Source organism: Papilio machaon, chromosome 18, assembly GCF_912999745.1.
Source record: "Papilio machaon chromosome 18, ilPapMach1.1, whole genome shotgun sequence".
Classification (NCBI taxonomy): Eukaryota; Metazoa; Arthropoda; class Insecta; order Lepidoptera; family Papilionidae; genus Papilio; species Papilio machaon.
Window position 1 is genome coordinate 2,707,000 of NC_060003.1, and position 26,498 is coordinate 2,733,497.

The 26,498-nt window shown below is 31.2% G+C and overlaps 5 protein-coding genes across 6 annotated transcripts; 2 read left to right on the forward strand and 3 right to left on the reverse strand.

Annotated features, from left to right (window-relative positions):
* The first annotated feature begins 427 nt into the window (after positions 1-427).
* On the forward strand, positions 428-6,424 carry LOC106715458 (MATH and LRR domain-containing protein PFE0570w). The gene is made up of 4 exons (XM_014508750.2): positions 428-525; positions 884-962; positions 5,151-5,306; positions 5,463-6,424. The coding sequence occupies exons 2-4, from the start codon at positions 884-886 to the stop codon at positions 6,422-6,424; spliced, it is 1,197 nt and encodes a 398-aa protein (XP_014364236.2). The 5' UTR covers positions 428-525.
* A 3,098-nt stretch (positions 6,425-9,522) lies between these two features.
* Positions 9,523-12,466, reverse strand: LOC106715459 (ABC transporter F family member 4-like). The gene is made up of 7 exons (XM_014508751.2): positions 12,377-12,466; positions 11,848-12,113; positions 11,381-11,477; positions 11,082-11,293; positions 10,635-10,764; positions 10,279-10,565; positions 9,523-9,837 (listed from the first exon to the last, which is right to left on the reverse strand). The coding sequence occupies exons 2-7, from the start codon at positions 12,058-12,060 to the stop codon at positions 9,523-9,525; spliced, it is 1,254 nt and encodes a 417-aa protein (XP_014364237.2). The 5' UTR covers positions 12,061-12,113; positions 12,377-12,466.
* Positions 12,467-14,143: 1,677 nt separating this feature from the next.
* Positions 14,144-15,523, reverse strand: LOC106715456 (DNA ligase 1-like). Its single transcript, XM_014508748.2, has 2 exons — positions 15,325-15,523; positions 14,144-15,158 (listed from the first exon to the last, which is right to left on the reverse strand). The coding sequence occupies exons 1-2, from the start codon at positions 15,512-15,514 to the stop codon at positions 14,503-14,505; spliced, it is 846 nt and encodes a 281-aa protein (XP_014364234.2). The 5' UTR covers positions 15,515-15,523; the 3' UTR covers positions 14,144-14,502.
* An 835-nt stretch (positions 15,524-16,358) lies between these two features.
* LOC106715417 (coiled-coil domain-containing protein 174) lies at positions 16,359-23,510 on the reverse strand. Of its 2 annotated transcripts, none has more exons than XM_045682136.1 (10): positions 23,335-23,510; positions 22,993-23,072; positions 21,706-21,751; positions 21,417-21,607; positions 20,973-21,172; positions 20,293-20,478; positions 19,283-19,409; positions 18,761-18,902; positions 17,873-18,094; positions 16,359-17,074 (listed from the first exon to the last, which is right to left on the reverse strand). In XM_045682136.1, the coding sequence occupies exons 4-10, from the start codon at positions 21,459-21,461 to the stop codon at positions 16,374-16,376; spliced, it is 1,623 nt and encodes a 540-aa protein (XP_045538092.1). In that variant the 5' UTR covers positions 21,462-21,607; positions 21,706-21,751; positions 22,993-23,072; positions 23,335-23,510; the 3' UTR covers positions 16,359-16,373. The 2 variants fall into 2 exon arrangements, with proteins under 2 accessions (XP_045538092.1, XP_014364188.2); XM_014508702.2 differs by having other exon boundaries at positions 22,993-23,111.
* A 243-nt stretch (positions 23,511-23,753) lies between these two features.
* LOC106715432 (ubiquitin-conjugating enzyme E2-17 kDa) lies at positions 23,754-25,624 on the forward strand. The gene is made up of 3 exons (XM_014508719.2): positions 23,754-24,053; positions 24,478-24,763; positions 25,192-25,624. Exons 1-3 carry the CDS (start codon positions 24,010-24,012, stop codon positions 25,315-25,317), a joined length of 456 nt encoding a protein of 151 aa, XP_014364205.1. The 5' UTR covers positions 23,754-24,009; the 3' UTR covers positions 25,318-25,624.
* Positions 25,625-26,498: the final 874 nt, after the last annotated feature.

Consider the following 26,498-nt stretch of genomic DNA (forward strand, 5'->3'; position numbering starts at 1 on the left):
TTAATAAGGAGCCTATGTGTTCTTCCAGACTATGTTCTACATCAATGCCAAATTTTATCAAGATGCGTTCAGTCGTTCCGAAGATACCTTGAAACAAACATCCATCCATCCATCCATCCATCCATCTAAACTTTCACATTTATAAAATTAGCAAGATTTATGTGTAAAAGCTTGACAAATCATTTACTAAATACCTTTAAAGTGTAGATTAATTAAGTGAACAATAGAATCATTTACCGTAATATCTAACTATGAAAAATGAAAAAAGATACAAAGTCATAGGAAAAACTAATATAGCTTTTTACTGTCATACAATGAAACCCGAGGGCTATTAGTTTAAACGCTGGCTATTAATAGCTTTTACGTCACAATGAGTGCTACGTCACCGCTACGACGCTACGCGGCCGTAGTCGTGGCGGGACAGCGGCCGCGTAGCCATCAACTTCGGACGAGCGACGGACGCTACTTCAAGACAAAAATACAACTCAATTTATTCTATTCTGCCTTGTTTTGGATTTTTACGAGGTAATAAAATTTACTTTTTTTTTAATGTTTTATATAAGTTATCACTAAAATTTAGAACAACAATTTCTAAATTTAAAAATTAAAAATTAAAAATATTATTAAATCTATTAAGTCACTATTCATCCGAGATGTTAAAATACACTGTTTTTAAATAAATTTCGTCTCCATCAGAAATGTATGTCTAAAATGTAGATAATCTTACGTCACTCTGTCAAAAAGTAATAAGTATGTAGTATATCTCTTATAAAAAAAGAATGCAACAAAAATAAAATCGCAATAATAAAATCTCCAGCACAAATATAAAAAACGATCATTCCCGCACGTTTATTTCCTAAAACAATATTTTATTGTAACTCAGATGGCGGCGTGGCGCGGGAACTTTTTCATTTCATCGCGGGGAGCATTTCTCTGGAGCACGACTTTCATTATGTTAAGTGGTGAGTGCGTTTGCTTTAAATAACGTTTTCAAATGGCTGCAAACGAGCGAGATGTAACGAGAACCTATCGTTTCTCAAAGACGCTTCCACTCGGATCTATTAAATAATTCAATGAGCTTCATTTAAATGACATGCGAGAAATGTAGTCAGTAATTAGCTAGAGAGTTGATTTTGTTCTCTTTTAATAGGGATAGTAAAGTCTCTTTTGTATTTATATAAGAGTCATTTAGTGTCCGTCAATTTCCACTGTTGACATATTAATATAAAAATTATTGTTACCCGAGTTAAAAAAAGACCGATAAAAGAATATAACTAAACCCATTAATCAATAAAAATTTCACAATACGGCAATATTTTATGTTTTATCATTTCATAACAGAGGTGTTGTCATCTTTACAAAGAACTTGGCGAGTATAAAATATTCACAAACACTTTCGACCTTACACACAGATGTCGATTTCACTAATATTATATGACGACTGGACGCTATAACATAGTATTAAATGTACACGATAAATAGAAAACGATCGATTGACAATATATATGTATAGAACTAAAGTCAACCTCTCACTATTGTGGGAATATTTGCAGCTTTGCGGCTACTTGACCGAGAATCATTGGTAGTAAAAAAAAATATGTCTAACTCTGTATACCTTTCTAGTGATATATTCACACGTCCATATAAAAAGTTCTCAAAGTTGAAAAAGATATTCAGCATCAAAATAAACGCTGTAATTATTTACCTCAGGCTCGGAATACGTGATGCGATGATTTTCGCACTGCCATGTCGCCTGCCACCGACTATTCTGACCTTTATACAAAATAAATTTGTGTTGCAATCGTGTGCCCAATTTGCAACACTTTAATATCTGAAGTGGAGTGAATGTAGGGTTACTATGAATACAGTATGAAAATGGGATATTATAATAATGACAGATCTGACCAAAGCCAATAATCGAAAATTATTTCAATAGTAAAATAAAAATTTATTCACATCCTTTGCACATTTTTAACAGACACAAACATCAGACACAGACACAGTTACAGATGAGTCGTCTACCTTTAAGACCTCTCATATAAAAAGCAACGTAAATTTTCGAAACCCGGCTTACGCAATAAAGACATTGGTTAAAGAGCTTCATACAAAGGCACGCGTCACTGAAATATTTTTTTTCTTTTCTTTCGTCTACAAATCCAGTCCCTCGTACTAGTTTGTCAAGAACGTCACGGTAAAGGCACCGTGATTTTCAAGGTGACGAAGATTTATACAGTTGACATTTAATCGCTAAGCTTATATTGTCCCAATAAACGCAGCGCAAGGAACGCGATACTTTCGATGCGAGTATATACTCGCATCGAAAGTATCGCGTAATATGATATCATATAGTTTCGAAGATTTAGTTTTCTTGTGTACGAAGGATTTAAGAAACAGATGATGATATTCTCCTTTCAAGAACATAAGATTTACAAATGGTAGAAATGAAAGTCACTGAAATGAAGGTTTCATTCATTACGTATTCAACTTATTCATTTTTCAGTTTTTCTGTTCAAACCATTAACAATTCCGTCAAACGTCCAAAAGTGTGCCGTCATGATCGCCTTGAATAACTTTACCTACAATAAGTTTGATAGCTAGAATGATTTATAACATTCTTAACAATGTAGGACATTAAAACATCATTAAATTTAAGTGATAATTCAGGCCAAACTTATGGTAACAGTTTGTGGGAATAATCAACACTGGAAGCGGGCCAGCCGCTTTCGGCGTTCCTGAATAAAAGATCGTACACTAGCCATAGCGTCGCTTATTACTGCCTGAATTAATAACAGGTATACAACATTTTATAACCACATATGTATATCTAGGGCTTCATATACAACCATTGTAGGTATCGAGTGTAGTGAATCATGTTGTTCGTCATGAGTTGACACATGTTGTTTATCCCTCACACTTTCTTTGATAAAATCGAAACAACAATATATGCCGACAACAACAAACAACAATATACACAGGTAATGGCAGTTGTAATGCAAAAAGGTCGACACCGGCTTGTCAATTCCTCGTCCACCCGGCACCACCGCCCCGCTTCGTGATCGCCGCGGCATCTACCCGTCGCTGCCTCGACGTAGCCGATGGATCGAGATATATATAAATTTGATAGCCAAACGTCCGTGACCAACCCAACCGCGTCGCGAATGGACCACGTCGGGGTGGCGGCGAGTGAACGCCGCGGCGATAGCGAGGCGGAACGGTGCCGGGTGGGTGAGTAGTTAAGTGCTCGATCCAGTCATATAGATATACATTTGTCCTAGAAACTTTGTCCTAGAACACGGTTGTAACTCCAATTACATAATTGTCACGAACAAATGATAGATTAGATACGGTACGTAATTGTACGTACGATGTTGTACGATTAAAAAGATAATATCCAAACGGAATTCAGTATCGTTTTGATTATCCATTTTAATTATCCATGTATGATTTAATTTATTTCGATTGTTTTGTTATGATTGTTTTTTATATTATATTGACCTGCAACTTTACTTAACAGACTTTATAAATATTACGTTTACTTTTTTCATATTGAATTATTTTCAAATTATTAATCTAGCAAAGCTGTATCAAGCATATTACCACATTTAGAGGACTAAGGTTTGATGACCTTAGAAAAATTTAATAAATATTGTCTAGACTCTTGCAAGACTTGATTACATGTTGAGGTTCATATAGGGAGGCGACGTCACTTCTTCTGTATTAAATTAATATCATGTTCAATCTGAGAAAGTTCTATCAACTGGGATTTTTAGTTCCAGTAATACTCCCTGTATTAGTGCGATAAGTGCGAGTATAAGAGTTAATATATATATCTTAATATATGTAAATCTTGTGTCACAATGTTTGTCCTCAATGGACTCCTAAACCACTTAACCGATTATAATAAAATTCGCACACCATGTGCAATTCGATCCAACTTGAGAGATAGGATAGTTTAAATCTCAAATTATAGTCGCAATTTTAATTTATTGCTAATTATTTGTCTGTTATTATTTGACAGTCACAATTATCTGTTAACTCCAAATGATTCTAACAGATGTCGATACCTTTCGACTGGGTTAAGTAAGTAATCAATAGATGGCGCTGCTATGGTAAATCTACGAATGTGTCATATAAGCTTATTAACTGCGCGCGGACGGAGTCGCGGGCGACAGCTAGTATATATATATATAAATCTCGTGTCACAATGTTTGTCCTCAATGGACTCCTAAACCACTTAACCGATTATAATAAAATTCGCATACCATGTGCAGTTCGATCCAACTTGAGAGATAGGATAGTTTAAATCTCAAATTATAGTCGCAATTTTAATTTATTGCTAATTATTTGTCTGTTATTATTTGACAGTCACAATTATCTGTTAACTCCAAATGATTCTAACAGATGTCGATACCTTTCGACTGGGTTGAGTAAGTAATCAATAGATGGCGCTGCTATGGTAAATCTACGAACGTGTCATATAAGCTTATTAACTGCGCGCGGACGGAGTCGCGGGCGACAGCTAGTATATATATATATATATATATTCAGACTAAACACTGGTTACTTACAAGCCAACAACGTCTCAAAAATAAAAATAAATAGTTGCGTATATTAATATTCAATGCCTCATAGTCGTTAAAGTCAGATAATTTAATTATTTATGCATTTTTTAATTAAAAAGTTTTTATTTTAGATGTCTTATTTTTAATTAAGTTTGCGTAACTAGAGTGTGTAATTCAAAGGTAAAATTCTTGCTTTGTTACTTCATAAAAACAATGTAGAGTCATAGTAATACAACACCGAAGGATATTAAAAAACGCTTCTGTGTAAACCGATCAACATTTTTCATTAATTAAGCGTTGAAATCTGAGTACATCGATTTCACGTATACAATTCTGCAGCCTATTTTAAACCTATTTTCATTCTGATTATATCCATAATTTAAATAATATAATTATGAACAAGAGCAGGTTTTTGACAACAATTCCACCAAAGATTCGCTTCAGAGAAGACTTTACTTCTTCATGAAGTACAATGAAGAAAACTGTACATCTTACTCTCACTGCGCAAGACTTTAATTTCAAGTTACCTTTCTAGTTGTTTACAGTGCCTTCAGCGCATTGTATTGAATCTACACTTTGGTATTCAAGGTATCGTATCGTGTGAACGTCAGTGCTACTGGTGCGGCCCCCTGGCGGAGCAGGTGCACCGCAGCCGCCGAGCGCCGCCCTGCGACCTCCCCACCAGCCACGTCACCACGTGTGAGCCGGGCCTCGCGTACTGCGCTGTTGTTGCTACATCACCTCGTACGTAGACTTATAGGCTTTTGTTGTGAGTCCACTGTACAAGGCTGTGTATAAGGCTATGAAGTTGGTTCATAATCTATTTCCATAATTTGAGCTCTTTGCATCTTAAAGTGTAGATCTTTGTGTAACTAAGTAATCAGCATTTTATTGTTTCAGCATACGTCGAATCAAGATTGTGCGTGAAATTATATCAAGATGAGTGCTATCCTTTATTTTGTAACTCAACAAAGACATGGAAAATGACGTGCCCTTGCCGCGACGACTTATGTAATGGCAATAACACTGAACGTGAAAACGAAGCCTTCGCCGTTTTAGCAAAACTCGTAGCAAAGTCACAAAATGTTCGCATCAAAAAGAGAGAAATATCTCCAAATTTTAATTCATCAAATCGGGACCGCACAATTATAATAACAAACATAACAGAATTAAATCAGACAAACGAGGAAATTAATGAGATACATGAAGACGATCAAATGATAGTTGTAACAGCGATATCTCGGCCTGAACAATCTAAACAAGACGTCAGTGTTGACAGTAGCAATCCGACCAGTCTAAAACCTAAAGAAAACCTTAGTACAGAAAATGGTATAGAAAATTCCAGTACTGAAAATCCAACAACTTCTGAATATGACCAGCAAGAAAGTTCTGAAAATCCTGCCATTAAAGTAACAACTCAAAATGTCAACAAAGAAATTGATAACACAAATCTTGGCTCTACAAATTCAACAAGTCAGAAAGACGACATTGAGGAAAATGTCGGAGATCCCGGTACTACAATTTCTTATACTGAAACTGCGGCACACAAAGAAACCGAAAGTACAACACCTATTACCATAATGCCTACAACAACTGGTATCAAAGAAAACTTAACTAATAACATTAACATGAAATCCAGTGAACAATTACCGACAGCTGAGGCATTACAACAAAATGATAGTCCATCTGTTACAAGTACTAAAACTACTGAGCCCATAAAAATGGAGTCAACTGTTTCAAATACGAAAGAGCATGAAACCACAACAGTGGAACCTACTAAAGGTGGTGGGAATTTTGCTACGCGGTTTTCTTTAAACACTTATACTCTTTTAGCAGGAATGTTTGTCATTGTATTTTTGTAATAGTTAAGAACCGTGTCTCACTGTCGTAATACTTCTATAAAATATATTGTCACCTCTATATTCTACAAGACAGACTATACGCCGTGATATTTTGATACTATTTGATTTTCACTATTATGGAAAGTCGATTAATAGTATGGAATCAGCCGACAGTAACTTCCAACTGCCGCTTTTTAGTCAGAGCATAGCAAATTCTAAGCAGCGAAAAATCTAACGTTTATCAATAGAGGTGAATGAGAGGAAATATTATGTTTTTTGAAGTATTTCGGCAGTGGTACTATCGGTTAAGTTTTCAATTAATGTCACTTTTTCTATATTTTTGCAACTAAACTTTATTCACATTGCACAAATTTTATAAACTGTTAAAAATGATCTCTCTTTACATTAAGGTGTTCGTTTTATAAATCTTGTGATATTAGAGTAGAGAATGTAAATATTTTTAATAAAAGTTTGTAACCAATTTTTTTTTATTTTGTTTTCTTAATTTTTTAATATTTATATGTTATAATAATAATAATAATAATAGTGTTCGTTATCTTAAAGATACGATGAAAATTTAAATTATTTATGTTTCACCAAAATATAGGTAAAATTATAAACATTAAAACAAAAAATATAGTTAAAAGATTTAACTTACTTTATTAACTTTTACATATTATGTATTACAGTATATTTGTGTATTACAAATGCATTTTATATTTATACTGTACAATGTAAACATTTCAAAAGAAAATGTAGTCAAAAAAAGTGAAAAATTCTAGAAATACCCATTTCATTATTACCTATAACAAAATATTTTAACACAACGGAAAATACAGTTGTATATAAAAATATACATATAATATAAAAATAATTTTTATGTAGTTATAGGAACAAAAATTGAGTAAAATTAAGTATATTTGGTATTTCGGAAAAAAAGGAATAACACAGTAAAAATATTCTACTATAACATAGTAACATAATTATTTTATACACATGTTTTATATGTGTGTTTTAAAATTGGAATAGATAATTTTATTTTTTTCCTTTTACTTAACTTTTTATGTTGAAATAAAGAAGTAAATAGACGGAACGACAAGAGATATTCTCTACAAGCTCACATATTTTTATTGAGTTAATAAATAAGTCTTTTTCATTTCCAGAATTCGTACAAATTAATGTTCTAACCAATGAGATTCATATGTAATCTGAGTGAGAGAGCGGACATTACGATCTGAGCAAGATCACCTCAAGTGGAGTCAAATTTCAATCAAATTTTTTTGCGGATTCTATTACTTAAATGATTAATGCACAATATCGAGAAAAAAAAATGTTTTTTTTTTTTGAGGGAGAAGTCATTGAAATTTTCATTTGTTAATTAAAAAGTTAATTAACAGTATGAAAATAAAAAAAATAATTAAAACTAAAGTACAACTATTAAACTATAAATCCTGAAAGTTCCATTAAAATATCTTTAATAGCTTTTTATTTATTGATTTTTTAAAATTTTTATTAAAAGTCATAAAAAATTTCATTTACAAAAAAAATGTTGCTAAAGCATAAATTTTCAAAAACTGTTCTGGGGATTAATTGTTCATAGTAAATAATATCATCATCATCATCATCATCAGCTCACTATACGTCCCCACTGAGGGGCTCGGAGCCTACCCCAAGTTAGGGGGTGACTAGACCATAGTCAACCACGCTGGCCAAGTGCGGGTTGGTTGACTTCACACATATCATTGAATTTCTTCTCAGATATGTGCAGGTTGCATCACGATGTTTTCCTTCACCGTAAGAACGTCGGATAAATGTACATATGTAAATCGAAAATCGAAAAACACATTGGTACATGGCGGGATTCGAACCCTGGACCTACAGATTGCAAGTCAAGTGTTTAACCCCTGAGCCACCGACGCTCCTAGTAAATAATATGCTTCATGGAAAATATACATAACTGAATTTGATAATCATGTGGAAATAGGGGGGGGTCCACTTTACGTGATCTTGCTTACATTCAAATATTTTAATCTGTCAATTGTTACTAGAGAAACTTTACTTGTGGTATATTTTGCTACATAATGTCTCGTCTATTGATCAAGATTCAGAATCTCAGTAAATTGTAAAGTTCTAGGCTAAATATCCCTGTGAAGAAGTAAAAACATCTTAACAATAAAAACACTGTAAATAAAATTAATAGATAATTAACTATAGATTAAAAATAATTTTCTCTTCGAGAATAGACATAATGGGACCCTGACAACGATTTGAGCGTTATTTTTTTTAGCAATTCGACTTAAATAATTGAAGGATTTGAATTTAGTATATTTCTTATAAGAAACAGTATTGTAACAGAGCAGGATGTTCAAGTCTACTATTTGATATAAATCATAGGGAGGCAAACGAGCAAGCAGTCTCCTGAAGCGACCGCTGCCCCTAGACATCCGCAACTGCAGATGTGTTGCCTACATTTAATAGACGGACGAGTAATGCACATGCGTCCCCTCCTCCGTCAAATCCACTTCTAATCCTTTTCTTATAAGAAAAGGGTGGGAAGGGAACGTGTACTAAAATTAGGCCTCCGGCACCACACTCATCAGACTGTACGCGGAATTGCTTCCACTTCAGGCTTATCTTCCGTGTGGTCGTGGTATTGCACCGGTCGATCCGGCCAATTCGTGCACCCAACAAATAATGTTGCGGAATCTACTACTGTCTAAATCTAATATATTTATAAGAATATAGACTTATACCTACTTAATCGTATACAGGATACAATATTATTGTATGTATAACATATTTAAAACTCAAATAAAGCTAATCCTAACCTGTACGCTCCCATTTGATCATTAACTTAACATTTATAATGTTAATCTAAAAGCACAAACCGCGGAAAATTCTAAAATGTACTGGTAAATCCTGAGCGGTAAAGGCTCGCAATAAAGATCACATAACTTTTCGGACTTTTGCCATAACTAGTTGGTAAATTTTAAGTTTTACCGGTAAATACTATTCACTAAATTTTTGGCCTTTAAAGTAACACGTTTTTTACTACGAATATTGAGGTAACATCTTAGAAAATATGAATTGTAAAATAAATTGTTTGAATTATGCTGAATCTACTTTGGTTTAGTATTTGATCTAGCATCGAATGTGATCGTCATTGGCTCATAATGTATTTTCAACTTTTCGTTGCTTGTTTTCGATTTATTAGTATTTCGTAGCCCAGGATCAAGTGTTTCTTCTTCTTCTTCTTCTTCTTCCTTTATGAATTGGTTTAAAACAATTTCTCGGTTTTCGGATTCAGAAGGTAAAGAATGTAATGAACGCCTATTGGATTTTCTTTCTTCAGAAATCTTTGCGTCTGCTTCGTTGTTATTTGCACTAACTATCGTGCGAGAAGTCTTGAGTTCCTTATGAGTTTTGAATGGATTCTTAAAAGAAAAAAATATTATGTATATACTAATTGTCGCCCGCGACTCTATCCGCTCGGAATTAAAAAAATAGTAAGTAGTACTATGTGTTCTTCCAGACTATATTCTATAATTTGCCAAATTTCATTATGATCCGTTGAGCCGTTCTGGAGATACATTTAACAAACTTCCATCCATACATCCAAACATTCGCATTTACAATATATATAAGAAGTAAGACATATATTTTCAAGTATGTCCATTCCATCGTGATTTGTAGCCTAAACGGCTCAACTGATTCAGGTGAGTGAGGTGTCAATCGAACATAATCAAGCTTATTAATTTTTAGGTTAACTACGAGTTTAATATTTATTTAGCTTAAACAAATAAAGTTACTAAAGATATAAAATTATTAAGAAAAATACTTCCCAGCGAAATTGGTTAACTTTTTTTTTAACTTACTTTAGAGTCCAAATTTTGAATACAACCATCGGAATCATAATATGTCGCCTCCTCATTAGATTTGCAACCTGGTCTATAATAATGGTATATGAGGATTGGGGATGACGATCGTTTTGCCTCATAAAATTTTCTCTTTTCAGTCCCTTCAGTAAAGGATTTACTTTTTACGAAAACTTCGTCATCTGTAAATTCTTCAGAAGAAGACGACGTATCTGAATATTGCTGTTCTGTAAGTCTTCTAAAGAATGCCAGTTCTCGATCTATCCTTTTTTGACACTTTACTCTTTCTAAAAAGCAATGCTTATTTGAAATACAGTTTCAATGATCATAATAAAAGATAAAGAAACAGAACAAACCTTTTTCTAAATCTTGATAGCTCCTTTTCTTTTCGTTATTTATCTTGCCTTTTTCATATATTTGTCGTATCGACGAAAGAAATTCAGTGATGACTGTTGTCATGACATTCAATGTTGGCTTTTGAAATTTCTGTAACAATTTTATTAATCTTGGAAAATATTACTTAAATATAGGAAATAATTTTCTGCGTAAAGTGAACTACTATTTAAAAACAATTTGTTTTTAAAATAAACCTCCAAAATAGATGTGCTATATACATATGTGAGAAAATGCAAACACCTTATCATCTTCAAAGATGATTATTATTCCTAAGAAATTTTCCTCATGTTAAGTAGGTACCTAATAATTTTAAATTAAAATGAAAAATTATTTACTTCAACAAAAAAATATTTCTGACTTTCACACATACAACTTTGCTAATAAACACTGTTCATATGTAGATTTACCTCATTAATATTTTCAGTTTCTATATTCTTCGTTGTTTTATGATCTGATGGTTTTTCCTGATAATGTTTAGAAACAGGTCGTTCAATTGAAGCTTGTGATTCTTCTTCACATATTTCTTCTTTGTCAGAGTATTCAATGCTCGTGATTTCATCGTCATTCTGTGCCGAATATTTGATATTTGAAAGATCATCTTCGATGCAGGATTTAGGCACTGGAATTGAATTAATTGAAATCATTTAACTACTAAAGTTGTTAATTAGTTTTGAATTTTTAGTATAAATATTTTCAACATACTAACCATGAACTTCTGTTCTGTATTCACAGTATTGTGGCAATGACGATAAATATATATCTCTTGGAGTTACCATTCCGACATCTATGTATAACTCTATTTCCTTAAAATAAAAACAAAAAATATATTAGTGACTTGCCGTGGGTTTCTTAGACCAAAATCCCCGTTTTAAACATATTCTTATCTCCGTTTTGTCAAAGGAATGCCAAAGGTTTTATAAAGAAAATTTGGTCTCAGAAATAAACGGTTAATGATATATGATCTTTGCCCAGTACGGCTTAATTATACTCATGTCTACTACACATTAATATTTGCAACTTAATCAAGTTTTACATTTTGTCCTAAAATTTACGAAGAGCTCTAAGAAAAAAGCTTTCTAAAAAAACTTTTGGCATTGCCTGTTAACAAAATGCGCACATCAGATGTATATTATTTAATAATTAACACAATAGACTTATAATTAGATTTCTCACTTCAGCTTCTGACTTCTTTTTATGTGAATCAACAAACGTTTCTTCTATCTTCTTGGATCGTTTCGGATTCTTTGAACTAATATTTCTCCTCTTTTTGGATACTTTATCTTTGGCTTCAGTTATACTTCGTTTCTGTTCAAATTCGTTCTCCTCGTCGTCGTCTTCGCTGTGTTCGAGAAATCGATACGCATTTTCGAATATTTTTCTTCCCATTTCCAAGTTTTGATGACGTTCTTCTATAAGTCTGTCACATTCTACATCTGCTTCTGGAAAAACGAATTGAATTTCATGCATACATACTTACATTAGATATTGACTTCTTTAATGTATCATGATTAATAGAAAAAAATAGTCATTTTCGTTTACTTTTCTACCCAAATAAGGATTTTCCGAGACACATTGTGTGTCTAAAAGTCGAAATTTCACTTTAAAATCTTATGACTATTGCTCACGCAACTAAAGAAATAAACTTTTAAATATCTTTTTAACACTTATATTAAGAAGATAAGATAAAATAAAATACTCAAACCTTTCCCATAGCTTTCGCCAAATCTACATTTTTCATATAGACGATTTTTCTGAAACTGTTCATTATCTATACGGTATAGATTGTTATGCGTTTTTTTCTCTAAATATATTTTGAAATAATTACTTTCCTAAAAACATAAAGAAATGAATTAATACAAAAAAATATGTACCAAAATTAATATGAAAATTAACTTTATTAGTGTAGTCAAAAAGGCGTGGATATTGAAATACGAACCAAAAGCTACTCGAAACATGTCTGAGAAAGCTACCAATGTATGGTTATCTAGCAAGCTTATTTTAACCGATATTAATTAATAAAATGGTAACAGAAAATATTAGCTTTTGCCTTCTATTTTATACAAAATGTTGCACGCGAATTCATAAGCTTTTGTTTCAGAAGGATAAGTTACGAGTATATAAGTTAACACTTGTCGTACCTCTGTCAATACGTATTCAAATAAATTAGTGTTTCGTAAGGCGTGGAAGCGTCATATTACGTTAGCATTTGTTATATTAAAATTATTATTATTATTAACAGTTAACAACAAGCTGATAATTTTAGCATAAAATTACGTCACGCTATTTAAAATCATACATATACGTTTCATCATAGAATATAACAATATAAATTTTAAGCTTCGAAGCACTGCCACTAAAGTTTTATATAAAATCGTTTATGTACTTAATCTAAAATACATAATACGTAACAATCGGTAGCTAACAAGTTTATGTTCCGAGGTGTTAATATAATTTTACTTATATATATTACATAATGACATGCGTTAATGATACACATTCCATTATGTCATTATTGTAATTTTTGTTTTAGTGCTCAATATACTATTATGTACATAATTATATAGCTAGCGTCGGTAATTACTAAAAAGGTTAGAATGACGATGGTAATATATTCTAAATCCATTTTGCATTTATAAAGCTTTATCTAATTCTATGGATTCTGATATAAATACTCACCAATGGATTTTTTGTACTGTATTTAAAAAAAATTGGATTATTTTATTATTTCAATATTTTTTTATATTATACAATCTGTATTTTTAACAATTCTTTTTAAATATTTATATAACTTTTTTCTTTATGGTAATTACATAAAATATATAATGATATCTATATCAACTTTTACACAACAAATCAACTTATCAACTTTTACATATCAATTTTTACATAACAAATATCTAGTGACTTAACGTATACAATATCTTATAAATTATATTTAAAGTGCAATCAAATATTTATTATATTTTATGTAGTTTCATACTCACCAAATGACTTCATTTCGCCCTTTAAATTAATGAAATATAATTTATTAACTAAAATATGAAACTGATAAAATTGTTTTTCTCTTTATTTACGTATTTCTTGTCATTATTCACACTATTTTCGGTTGGTTTTTCACAATTTAAATTACATAAATAAAATGTAAGGTACATTGAAAATAAATTAAAATTTGACGTAACTTAGTGTTGCCACAAGCTTTAATTTTTTTCCACATTACATAATTATAAATATAAGTATTCATCGTGAGTCTAACAACATATACTAAACATTTTTTTCTAAACTTTATTCTCTGTTTTATGAACAAAAATGAGAGAGAAACAGAGAGGAATGTGTTTCGTGTATATGTTTCGGCAGTGGAAACTGTCGGTTATATTTTACTGCTACTTTTATTGAGATGCAAATGGTGAACAGTCTCTGTTATATTTTTACGATATGATAGATCAAATGACGTCATTTTGTTTTGCCGCTCCTGCAGGATAACCTAACTTGATAAATTCGTTCAATGACGGAGATAATAAATTCTAGGATGTTGCCTGAAGGTCATTATAAACGATATAATATGCTGTCATTATTTTTCTGGTTTTGGTCGCTTGTAACCGATTGAAAAAAATCCGTTTGGTTTATTCCACACTAATTAAACCGCTTACATTAAATTTTGGAATGGTCAAACTAAAAGGGTATTGACATAAAACTGTTTAAGGTTTCATATAAAATTTAATGTAACGTTAAGATCGGTATTAAAATAGTAATAAAAAATTCTTATGATCCATTAGTCCTTTATTTGCAGTAAACATTAACTATTTGTATATTGTAATTTGTATTTGTGTATTATTCTAATAAAGGTTGCTTCAACAGTTTTCGATTGCTTACTTGTATTTCTAAGTCCTCGTCTTCTTGCGTCATAATGTCAGATTGATTGTCAGAATCTGTGCTCCAGTCAGAATAAGGTTTTAGTATTTCATCGTTCGTTGAATCATGTCTTTGACTTTCTTTAGATGTACTTTCATCAATTCCGTTATTATTTACTGAATTAGGCTCAATCACAGAATTAGCATACTCTTCTATAATATTTTTTATCGAAGTCTTGAATTCATTGGCACATTTATTAACAATATGGTCTATATCTAACTTAGGTTGAATTTTTGGTTGAACTAAATTAGATGAAGTGTTATATGTGTTACTTTTGAGAATATTTCCATTTTTATCTATTCCCTTTTTATTTCTTTTCTTTAAAGGTCTCCGTGAAAGGGGGATATTTTGCTTTTTATTAATTTTCTTCTTTCGATTATGTCTTTCTTGTTCTTGTGTGAAGTCTCTGATTTCTTTAGCCTTTACTTTCACTTTAGATTTGTCTTCGTTGTAATCGAGGTAACGTTCTTCGATCTTCTGCTCTTCTTTTTTCTCAATTTTCCCTTTAATGTCTTCTATATATTTTTTTTCCTTTAAATATTCTATCAAATGCTCCTTTAAACTCTTTGGGCGTTCTGTAAGAAAAAGTTAATTAAAAGAAAATTTTCAACATCACAAGTATGTAATGTTTCAGATTTAAAAGTCTATGGTATTATTAGAACATCTATGTTTTTTTACAATTTAATAAAATAAAACAGTATTATGCGATCTGTTGAAATAATTATTACATACTCTATTTACCTTTCGTTTTTGAGTTAGAAATACGACGTAGTTGACTTGGCGACATTGAAATCATTTGCGTGGGTTTTTTACTCTTTTTCTTTTGCCTTAATTCGCGCTTCTTTCTAATCATATGTCTTAATTTGGAGAACCTTTTCATTTTTTCTTCCTTTTCCTCATTAGCCGTATCATCAGTACTTGAGGAACTCATTATGCCGATTCCTTCTGAAAGTAAATAGCAATCTTGCATAAATGAATATTAAATTAATATAAACAACATCGTGGAATTTTATGAAAAATCAATACAACGGACTAAATTGATATGTTTAGAACTATATATAGGTTTGTAACTATGACTATTTTCTACATATCTAAGCTAGATATTACTAGTAACAATTTAATACTTTAATTTGGTTTAGTAAATAGAATCACTAGCGCTGTATCGTGGAAACAAAACGCCTAAAGTCGTATATATATTGTAAAATTAATTTTTCTTATACTTACTTTCACTTGTTTTTCCTTTTTCAATGATTTATTTGTTTTTATTAGTTTTAAGTCATTTGGTCTACCATAAGTTTTTGTCTTATTTTTTGTTTTCTGAAATCATAACACTTGAATAAATAAACCTGTTAATTTAAAATGTTTTTATGTATTTCTATACATTCGCAAATGCTAGCGAAATCAATAATACTGAACTCTTTTGTACGAGTGTTTTTAATTTATTTTCATTTTTTAATCTGAATTGAAAATAGCGCCATCTATACACGGCTTGAATACTACAGTTTACTAAAGGAATAGAAACTTTATTTTTGTCTTAGTAAAAATCTATCTTTTACAACCCATTCTCTTTTACTTTCGTTGTTATTTACTAAAATGAAGAAAGTGCACAATTGAAGAGGAAATGAGAATTGATACGGATTCATAGAATTAAAAATCATGTTTTCAAAAATTAAAAATAAATTATATATATTTTTAGGTATTTATATTTAAAACAGTGTAATTCTAAAAACAATTCTTTATTTACATTAAATTTCATTATACAGTAAAACAATTTCATATCTAGATATAAATCAATCGAATGTAAAATCATAATGCTGAGGTAATTTTCGATCTATCTTTTTAGTTTCTAAACTTCTAGCGCCTTGAGTATAAGCTTCATTTATATCTGAATCAAATGGTTTCTTTCCTTTAGCTTGTTTAGGAATAGGTCCGTAATAATCATAAGTAGGTGGTGGTGCTATTTCTATAGATTCAACATTTCTTCTCTTTTCTGGTCTTTTATCTTCATCATCATCCAATTCATTTATTATAGGAGTAGATGCTGGTACGAAATTTTTATATTTTAAATCTTTTTTTGTTGTAAAAAATAGACCTTTGGGTACTTCATCAATAGGTCCAATAATTGGAGGAGGAGGTGTTTTAGGTCTAACATCTGACCATGATTTGTTTCCATGAACAATATTTCCTTTATCATCAAAAACTTGACTCGCTGTTGTCGAAGTTTGAGGAAGTGGTGCGAATTCGTCTATTCTTTTACTTCTTTGTTGTTCCACGTATTCTTCTTGTGTTAGTTCTCTGAACTTCTTGACTTTCTCGTCCATACCCTCTTTACCGATATCCCATTCGCGTACATAAGTTTCTCTCAACTTCTGCCTTTCCTTCTCTTGTTCTTCTCGAATCTTCTTCTCTTCTTCTTTCGCTTTATTTTCCGCTTCGTTTCTCTGTTGCGTCAAAAATTCCAACAGACACGTTGTAAAATCTTTTTCATTCTCTATGAAGGAAAAAGAACATAATTAGACATGTACATTATTTAAACAAAGAAAATCAAAAATTATTCACTAAGTTACTATATTTGATCATCCATAAGTCTACTGCTAGGTATTACTTCATTATCGCATAAGGAATAATCATCATCAACCTGCCCTTATCTCTTTGGAAGGTCGGCACAGTATGTACTACTCCTCCATACATCTCTATCATCCGTCATATCTGAATTCACCCCCTTCTTACGTATATCCTCTTTCACACAAATATTGAGGAAATCCGTAACCAAATTAATAGACGGATTAAATTATCCAATCTTTCGTGAGACATTATCATTAACTTATATAAAAACGGCTTAAACACAAACGTACAATTAAGAAACGGCTTAACTCACGTTTTGATCGTCCCGTGGCGGCACCGACTAGTTTCGGACCCATCGGAGGTCCATCTTCAGGGCGAGTGTTGAACACTAACCGAACCGAAACTAGTCGGTGCCGCGACCGGACGATCAAAACGTGAGTTAAGCCGTTTCTTAATTATATGATGTCTCACGAAAGTTTAAACAATTTAATCACAAACGTATAGTCCAATGTCGGCACCGATTAGTTTAGAGCCCATCGGAGACCCTTCATCAGGGTGAGAGGTACTGGTATTATAACGCAGTTGATGAAATAACAGTCTAGTCGGTGCCGACATTGACAAATATAAGTGAGTGTTTTAACCGTGTTTATATTGGTTTATAATAGACGGATTATCTTCACACAAGAATATGGTAGCTAATAATGGAGGTATTGAAATTTCTTACTCTTCGGTTCCTCTGGAGGTAGACCAGCTCTGGCGCGCTGTCGGGCTCTAGCAGCTGCCACCCTCGCTGCCAGCAGTTCATCACGTTTCTTCTTCTTCTCCTCTGCTTCCTTCTGTGCGCGCAACGTCTCCTGTCTCTGTTTCAATAATTCTTGCATTTGCTTCTGACGTGTTGTTTCATCCGTCGAGAAGGAATAGTAACCGACGCCATGGATTCTTGCCTCTGCACAAAATAACAATTAATATTAAAAAAGACAGCGCTATTGTAGGTTTGAAAGGTTACGTTATTAATCAAAACAGAATTATTAAACAAAAAAAAGACTATTGAATGGCAAAAAGATAATCCTATTTTCTGGACTTACGAACCAAAATTGTTAACAACATATTAATATATAGATTATAATCTGTTACTAAATTTAAAAAAAATCTCTTATCAACCATAATTTAATTAATTAATTTGTATTGAGGTGTAATTCTTATAAGGAAGTCTACTTCGTCCATCCAAAAATAAACATGAAGCGGCTGAAAAAGCTAAAGCTAACAAATACAGGGGTCTAGGCTCCGAATATGAATTTGTTCCATTCAGTGTAGAGACCCTTGGTCCGTGGGGTCCTAGCGCTTGAAGGCTTTTTAAGGAAACAGCAAAAAGGTTAGTCGATATAACAGGAGACCGAAGAGCTGTCAGCTACCGCGGACTAAGAATTAATCTAGCCATTCAAAGGGGGGAATGCTGCCAGTATCTTCGGAACCTTGCCTAGAGGGACTCCTTTTAATTAAATATTCTAGTTTTTATATTATATTTTTAAGGTTTTTAGATTTAGGTTCTAGAATCATTTATATTTAATTTTTAAGTACCTAAAGTTTCATAACTTATCAGTTAATAACATACCATCAAACAATAAATCTTGATAATGTATATCTTTGTCTTTCGCAAGTAATTCCTTTTCTTTTTCTTCCCATTTCTCGCGCAACGATTGCAAGTAATCGTTAGTTTTTTGAACCAAAAACGGTTTCTCTGGCTGTTTTGTTTCCTGAAAATGTATCAATTAATTATATAGTTTTAAATTTAAACGAGTGAACAACATAAAACAAAATGCAATTCGCAAAGCTCTGAATATTTGTCATCTATAAAATATTGTACTAAAGTACTAAAGGAGCAATACCAATAATAATTATAAAAACACCAATATTATAAATGCGAATGTTTGGATGTATGAATGTAGGGATGTATGGATGTATGGATGTATGGTCGCGGGCGACATCTAGTTTGATCATTACAACACTAATAATATTAGTAGGTAGTATTGGGAAGCTATAGTTTTTACATCTATAGCCCAAGTAATTAGTGGTACACTATAACAGAAATTATTACTGACTTCCTACGATTATTTAACTAATAATAGTAACTCACCTCAACTGGTTCGTTGTCATCAGAATTTGTGATAACCCTCATCAACTCCCTGTCTCTCTTCTTAAACAACTCCACCTCTGACTTATGACATTTGCGAGATCGACCCAAACAGTCAGTAAACTCAATCCTGTTATTAAATAAAACATATTTTGAAAAATCAATTAAAAATAGCACTAAATAAAAATATAAATTCATATGGCTTCATAAAAGCCTAAAATATATATAAACACAAATAAGAACATTATAATAAAATAATTTTAATAATTTAATTGTAACATAGTATAACACAAAATTAAAACTAGTTTAATACAAAATTCATTATCTACCCGGCTTTTTCCCAGTCACGTGGGGTCGGCACACAAGGTTTTATAAACATTAAATTAAAGTTTTGGCTTAAGTTTACGGCCGGCCGCTTGCCTGTTGCCAACCATACTTGGGAGTTTAATACAAAATTAGTTTTTATTATTTATTTAGATACGGCTACAAGATACTTTTTTAACAACCTTTGACAATGGTTACACGTGTAACAAATTTATTCAACATCAATACAACTGGTTAGTTTTTTCTTTAAAAAAAGTCCATACTAAAAAGATTTGATAGGAAACAAACGATGTTTCCATTGAATAGGCTCCGAAAGACTACTGAAGCTAATTTGATTAGATTAGATTTTTGGAACGAAGTTCCTTATAGCGCGTTGTGGAACTAGACGAAAAAAATTCTTACGAAAAGTTGTCACGACACTTTTTCCTATAGTAAGTATGTTAACGACGAATGAGCGCTACTTCACCATGGCAACGACGTGACAATATATAACGAAAATTCATAGAAATAAAATGTACTTCTTGTGAAGACTTAAGTTTTTTATTCATAGAATAAACATTGGTTCCTTCACTAATTAATAGAAAGGAACTTCGTTCCATCCGGGTGTCCCTTGACACCTCTCAAGTTTTTTTTATACGCGGACGAAATCGCGACTCAACTAGTCGTTTAATAAAAAAAATGTATCTCACCATTCACTTTCATCTTCAACAACATTGTTAACGGTTTCTGTTTCAACATCACTATGTTGCTCTGTTTCCTTTGATTCTGCTTCTTTCTTGCTGTTAAAATCAACAAGAAACCTTTCAGCGAGCTGAGAATTTCCTCTTTTATCCGATAAATGTTCATATAATTCTGCTTTCTTCTCTAATGCTAACCTGGGAGGTTTAATTATAAGGTTATAATTATTTCAAGGGCATCACCAGTCGATGATCAAGGGGGGCAAAGTAAAAATTCTATTTATTCCAAAGAGCATAAAGTTCAAATTTTTTTAGTACTTCGAAGTAGTTTATATATCTATTTTACTTTTTTTATTCTCTAGGAGAGACATTGAAACATTAAAGTCAATAAATAAAAACTTATTGTCACCCTACTTATTCTGTTAAAAGAAACAATATGTTAATACTGTCTGGCAATGAAATTATACGACGACAAAACATCGGTACCCAAAGATTTAATCAGCTACAGTTTATCTTGATACTATCGATTTTTAATGCAAATAAAAATTTGAATTGTATCAATTGTTTTCAAGATTAGCATAATATGGTGTTTAGGTTGTGGAAAAATACCTGTATAAAACATTTTTTAAGTATTACTTTTTTAAGAATATAAGGAGAGTGACAATATAATAAAAAAAATATTAAATACTAACTTAGATTTTCTAATAGCCTCTAATTCGTCTGTGTCAACAGCTTTAAGGTTATCTTTAAAAGTTTTATGGCTCTGCTGATTGTCATCTGGTTTCTTTTCAGCTTTTGGAGGTTTAAAATTTTCTACTTTATGCTGTGGTAGTTGTTTCTTTTCAATTACCTCTTCCTGTTTCTTAAGAAGTTCTGCTTTGAGACCTAATAGCTGAAATATTTGTAAGATCATTTAGCACTACCTGATCTTCATTCTAAGCCAGGGGTTGACAACCTATGACCTGCAGGTTACCAAGACTTTTAATTCCAATCGAATTTTTATTATAAAAATGATAAAAAAATAGAAGAAATTTTATTTTAATACTCACACTTGGTCGATTTTGACCTGCTTTCAAAAAAGGTTACCAACCTCTGTTCTAAATATAACACTTTATATGAAATAGATTCATACTTACAATTGATTTGTTAAAAGAAATCTTCTTTACTGACTGTTCGTTCATTTTACTCACTAAAAGTTGTCGCTGTTTTGAAAATGTTTAGTTTTTTGTTTTCATACAAATCCTTTTAGTGGCCTTTTAAACATTATTTCTTATCCAACATTCTCAAATTAAGCTTTTTCAAAAATATAAACACTTTTTTCTTTCCTCTTTAAAAATATATCAGTAATAATAAGATACACCAACAAAATATCAATAATCTTATATCTTTTATTAAATATATTTTATTGGTGTTGGTAATACTTACTGTAATGAGTTTGTGTGTTTACGTTTCTGTTTTGAATCCCAAAAATCTAGAAATTAAAAAAACAAAACTCAAAAACAAAATAAAATAAAACATATCATTAAAAAAATACAAAAATTAAAAAAAACCCTAATGAAATAAAAATATTTAACATTAAAATGTGTATAAAATTTGTTTTATATGCAGCACCAGCCCTAGCCTTCAATAAAAATAATACATGATTATCTTATATGTATTTTTTTTTTGTTTAGTTTTAATAAAAATGAAATTGCAAAGAATTTCATGAAAAAAATTATGATTTGTATTTAGGTGAATATACACTAGAGCATTTTCTCAAGCATTTCTATGTAATGTAACGTTTTAACGAATGGTTCCCACTTTTTTCATAATTCATAATGAATATTGAGATCCAATGGTGCACCATCTCTGCCCTAAACCATTAGGCTATTGGTGCTTCACATTGTCAATCTTAGAAAACACAACATTTTGTTTTTATACAGTGGTTACAGCAATGGAAACTAACAAGCAATTTAACTTCTTAGATAACTCAGATAATCTGGGTTTTTACTGTTTTTTTTTTTTACATATCAATTAACTTATGTTAAGCCAGCTCAGATAATATGTACATGTGTAAGCAACATTGTATATGTCAGTTAAACCGTACAGTTCTCAGTATTGCTAAAACACATAAGTTTTAAGTGTACAGTCCAACTGTTCAATTAAAACTATGAGTATGTAGTGTATACTCATTTATTCAATAACTGTAGAACTTCAATTTTAAGTGATTTACTTTATCACTTCAATAACAAACAAAGCTAAATATAATTTCTATATGTATGTTATTGCACCATAATTATTAAGATCCATGAAACAATTTAGAAATCAATCAGGTAAATGATGAATAATAAAAACAAAGAGTATTATGGTAAAAACTCCTCTGGTAGCTGATGGAAGCATTCATTAAAATGTAATAATTTTCAAGAAAACAGTTGATATTAAACCAATGTGATATTTTAAATCTGAATAATTCAAATTTCCTTCCCTTTCCTTTACAACATTTTCTTTACCACAAAACTCATCCTACTCAACTAGAAAACACGATTTTTAAAAAAAAATTGCCAAATAGGGGCAGCCATTTTAGATTTATGATCATACATACATTTGCCAAATCATGTTTTCTTACAAAGATTTTTTGCAATATATGCTAAAAATACAATCATCAAAATTTACTGAATTATTAATTTAATATAACGCCAGCTTGCTAAAACTAATAAGAGAATATCAATTTACCTTTTTATAGATGAATGGATATAAGTTGAGACTGAAATGTTGAGGTATACCTCCAGTTACCTTCTTTGTTGTATCCCAAGCTAAAGAACATAAAAAACACTCAGCAGACGGCAGCTGAACTACGAAATTAAAACACTACTGAAAACTTAAGCATTGACCTCTTTAAATAATTTAAATAATTATTCATAAGATCTCAAAACAGCTCTGGAGTTGTCTGGAGCTCCAAAGAGTAAACATTGTGTTATCACATTGACAACCGATCAATACTAATCAAATAGTGCAGTGCAATGCATTGTAATCAATAGTCGGGTATTAAAAACCTTCGTTGTAAAAACCTGTTACCTGTACTGTTATATTTTGAGTAATAACCGTTTGCATATTTTTATGATATTTATCATGTGGCTACATATGTTTTGTCCAAGTTTATAATAATACGATGATAAATGATAAGTAAAGAGTCATTAATGTTTGTGGTGATATTTGGCTTTCATTACGAGGTGGTTGATCGTTTGAGGTTTGAGTGTTGAGCACTGAATAATAATAAACGTCAAAAGGCAGGGGTAAAGAAGTGTAAAAATTTTCCTTTAAATTAATTCAATTTTTATTAAAAACATTATATAAAACAATACCGGAAAATAATGCCTAGCACATTCTAGTATGTAGGTAGTTTAGAAAGTCGACAGGGCTTTTTTTTATATTCTTATTGTCTATGGGCTAGTGCATAGACAAACACCAACCTAAAAATAATAGAATGACACATTTTGAGTTTGACTGACATCTTTGCAATGCAGTGATCTCAGCTAGTTTTTTTTTTTGCTAATTTCATGGTCATTCTGACAACTCTTTCATAGGCCGTGACGAGAAAATCTCTATACAACATAACAAAGAAACGATTTACAGAATTAAGCTAAATTTTAAATCTAGTGATAAACAGTTGTTCGTGTGATATTATACACCAAGTACAAAAGAAGAGAAACACTATTGCTTAGAACATTGAAATAATTGTGTGCGATCAAAATGTCAACGCCAGCTAGAAGACGTCTTATGAGGGATTTTAAACGGTAGGATTGATTGTATAGCGTTGTTACTTTAAATAATTTGGATAAAAAAGTGTAATTTTAAACTTCAAAAGTGACGCTGAAATATCCAATTACATAATTGTCACCTTCATCGATTTCTTTTCTGATCTACATATTTCATATGAAGTCAATGATGAAGGTTCACTATCATTTTGCACGAACTCTTCGCATGCTCTAAAGCTACGTCATGGCTACGTAAAGTACTCCGTTATTTATACTTTTATCGGTGTATATCTTTGTTATTGTTCGCTAAATTAGGTTATGTGGAAGTTTAGAAAGTTTATTGTGTTAAAGTAAGCGTAATGTATCATTCAGCTAGTTATTAATCAACTTCGTTTTTAGATGTCATTGACCTTGTTTTCCCATGTTCTAGAATGTTCAAATATTCTATTTTAATACTTCACAGCTTACAAGAGGACCCGCCCACCGGTGTTTCTGGAGCTCCTACTGACAATAATATCATGATCTGGAATGCTGTGATATTCGGTCCCCATGATACTCCATTTGAGGATGGGACCTTTAAATTAACTATAGAATTTACTGAGGAATATCCTAACAAACCTCCAACAGTTCGATTTGTATCCAAAATGTTCCATCCAAATGTGTATGCTGATGGTGGGATTTGTTTAGACATTTTGCAAAATAGATGGAGCCCAACATATGATGTCTCTGCAATTTTAACCTCAATACAGGTAAATATTAAATGTTTATGCACTCTTGAATTTATAATCTTTGAATTCATCTTCTTTAAAGTCTCTTGTAACTCTAACCCCTTATAATTTTATTATTATCATCATCCATTTTTTTCCAGTTCACTGTTGAATATAAATATAGACCATTGCTGTCACGTTACAGGATACCATTGGATATTCTAATAGGAATTTATTCTAATATGTTTAACAAAGAATTATTACCTATTTAATTTTAAAATGTACTATACTTTTTTATGTCATTGTCAATATTTTTTAATGATGCTAACAAATCAAACCTTTTTAAGAACAAGTATAAAATAGGAATAACTGACGCCATACTATTTCAATATAAATATTATTTCTATATTTCAATACATGTGTGAATATGCATATAAAACATATTGTAATTTTTTTTTTTTTTTTTTCAGTCATTGTTAAGTGATCCAAACCCCAACTCACCAGCAAATTCGATGGCGGCCCAGTTGTACAAGGAAAACCGTAGAGAATATGAGAAGCGTGTGAAAGCTTGCGTAGAACAATCATTTATTGATTAGCAGGGCACGTGTGAGGTTGGCAACAATGTTGTATGCCTGATTTGCACTGCCCATGGCATTGGCCACCAATATAATTCATTGGGACGAATGTGTAAATTAAAAATTATAATATCATATACAGACCTGCCTTTGTACATTGGCAGCACGGGACATAAGAAAGATTTTGGTAAACCGTGTATATTAAGAATTTTACTTTTGTTTTGTTGGTAATAGTGTTTTCATAATCTATCAAAATATGTTCTACTCGGATTACCATGTGCAAATAGCAAATAATAATAGACTAATAACATGTTTAACATTAATAAAAATAGCAGTTTGTTTTATTTTATAAATTGAATTATTTTTTTATATTGTCAACATTTTTCATATTTCACTGTTTCATTGATATACTAATTTCAGTTAAATTTTGTGTTGAAATATAAATTAATTGAATATACTAAAATGTTTTCTTAGGTCATCCATTTTCATTCTACAATATGTATTAAAAAAAAAAACAAAAAAATGGGACCCACCTGCAAGCACTTCCTTTCGATTAAAATAATTTTTATCAAAATCGGACCACCAGGGGCGGAGATTCGCGGTAACACACATAAAAAAAAAAAAAAAAAAAAATTCAGTCGAATTGATAACCTCCTTCTTTTTGAAGTCGGCTAAAAAATTAATCCTTGCCTATGCTTCGATAATATAGCTATAGAGTAGTTAATTCTTTGTTTTCCTTTATGGTAAAAAAGTACCTTTATTGGGCTTGTAAACAATTTTATAATGATCATTAGATTGGAATAAAATTTTCAGTGAACTCCATAAGAAAGACTCATGTGAACCCAAAAAGTACAATTTTTTTATAAAATGTTAACATTTACAAAATACACTCTAAAATATTAATGCTGTATTATTGGTCCATTGACATCTGCACAAATCATCTCTAGTTTCACTGCACTTAGAATGTCCCAATGTTATATTTTCTAAAGGGTTGTATAGCAATTTTGTTTTCTCATTAAGCTATGATTTAGCAATGTTTCATGGTCATTTTTACATAGGTATATGTAATATTTTGTCTTCTAGTAAAATATTATTTTCGGTTTGAGATTTGTGTTTTAATCAATATGAAGCCTTTTTGCAGAATAATAATACAGTAAAAGAATATTGTGACATATCTATATATATAAAAGAAAGTCGTGTTA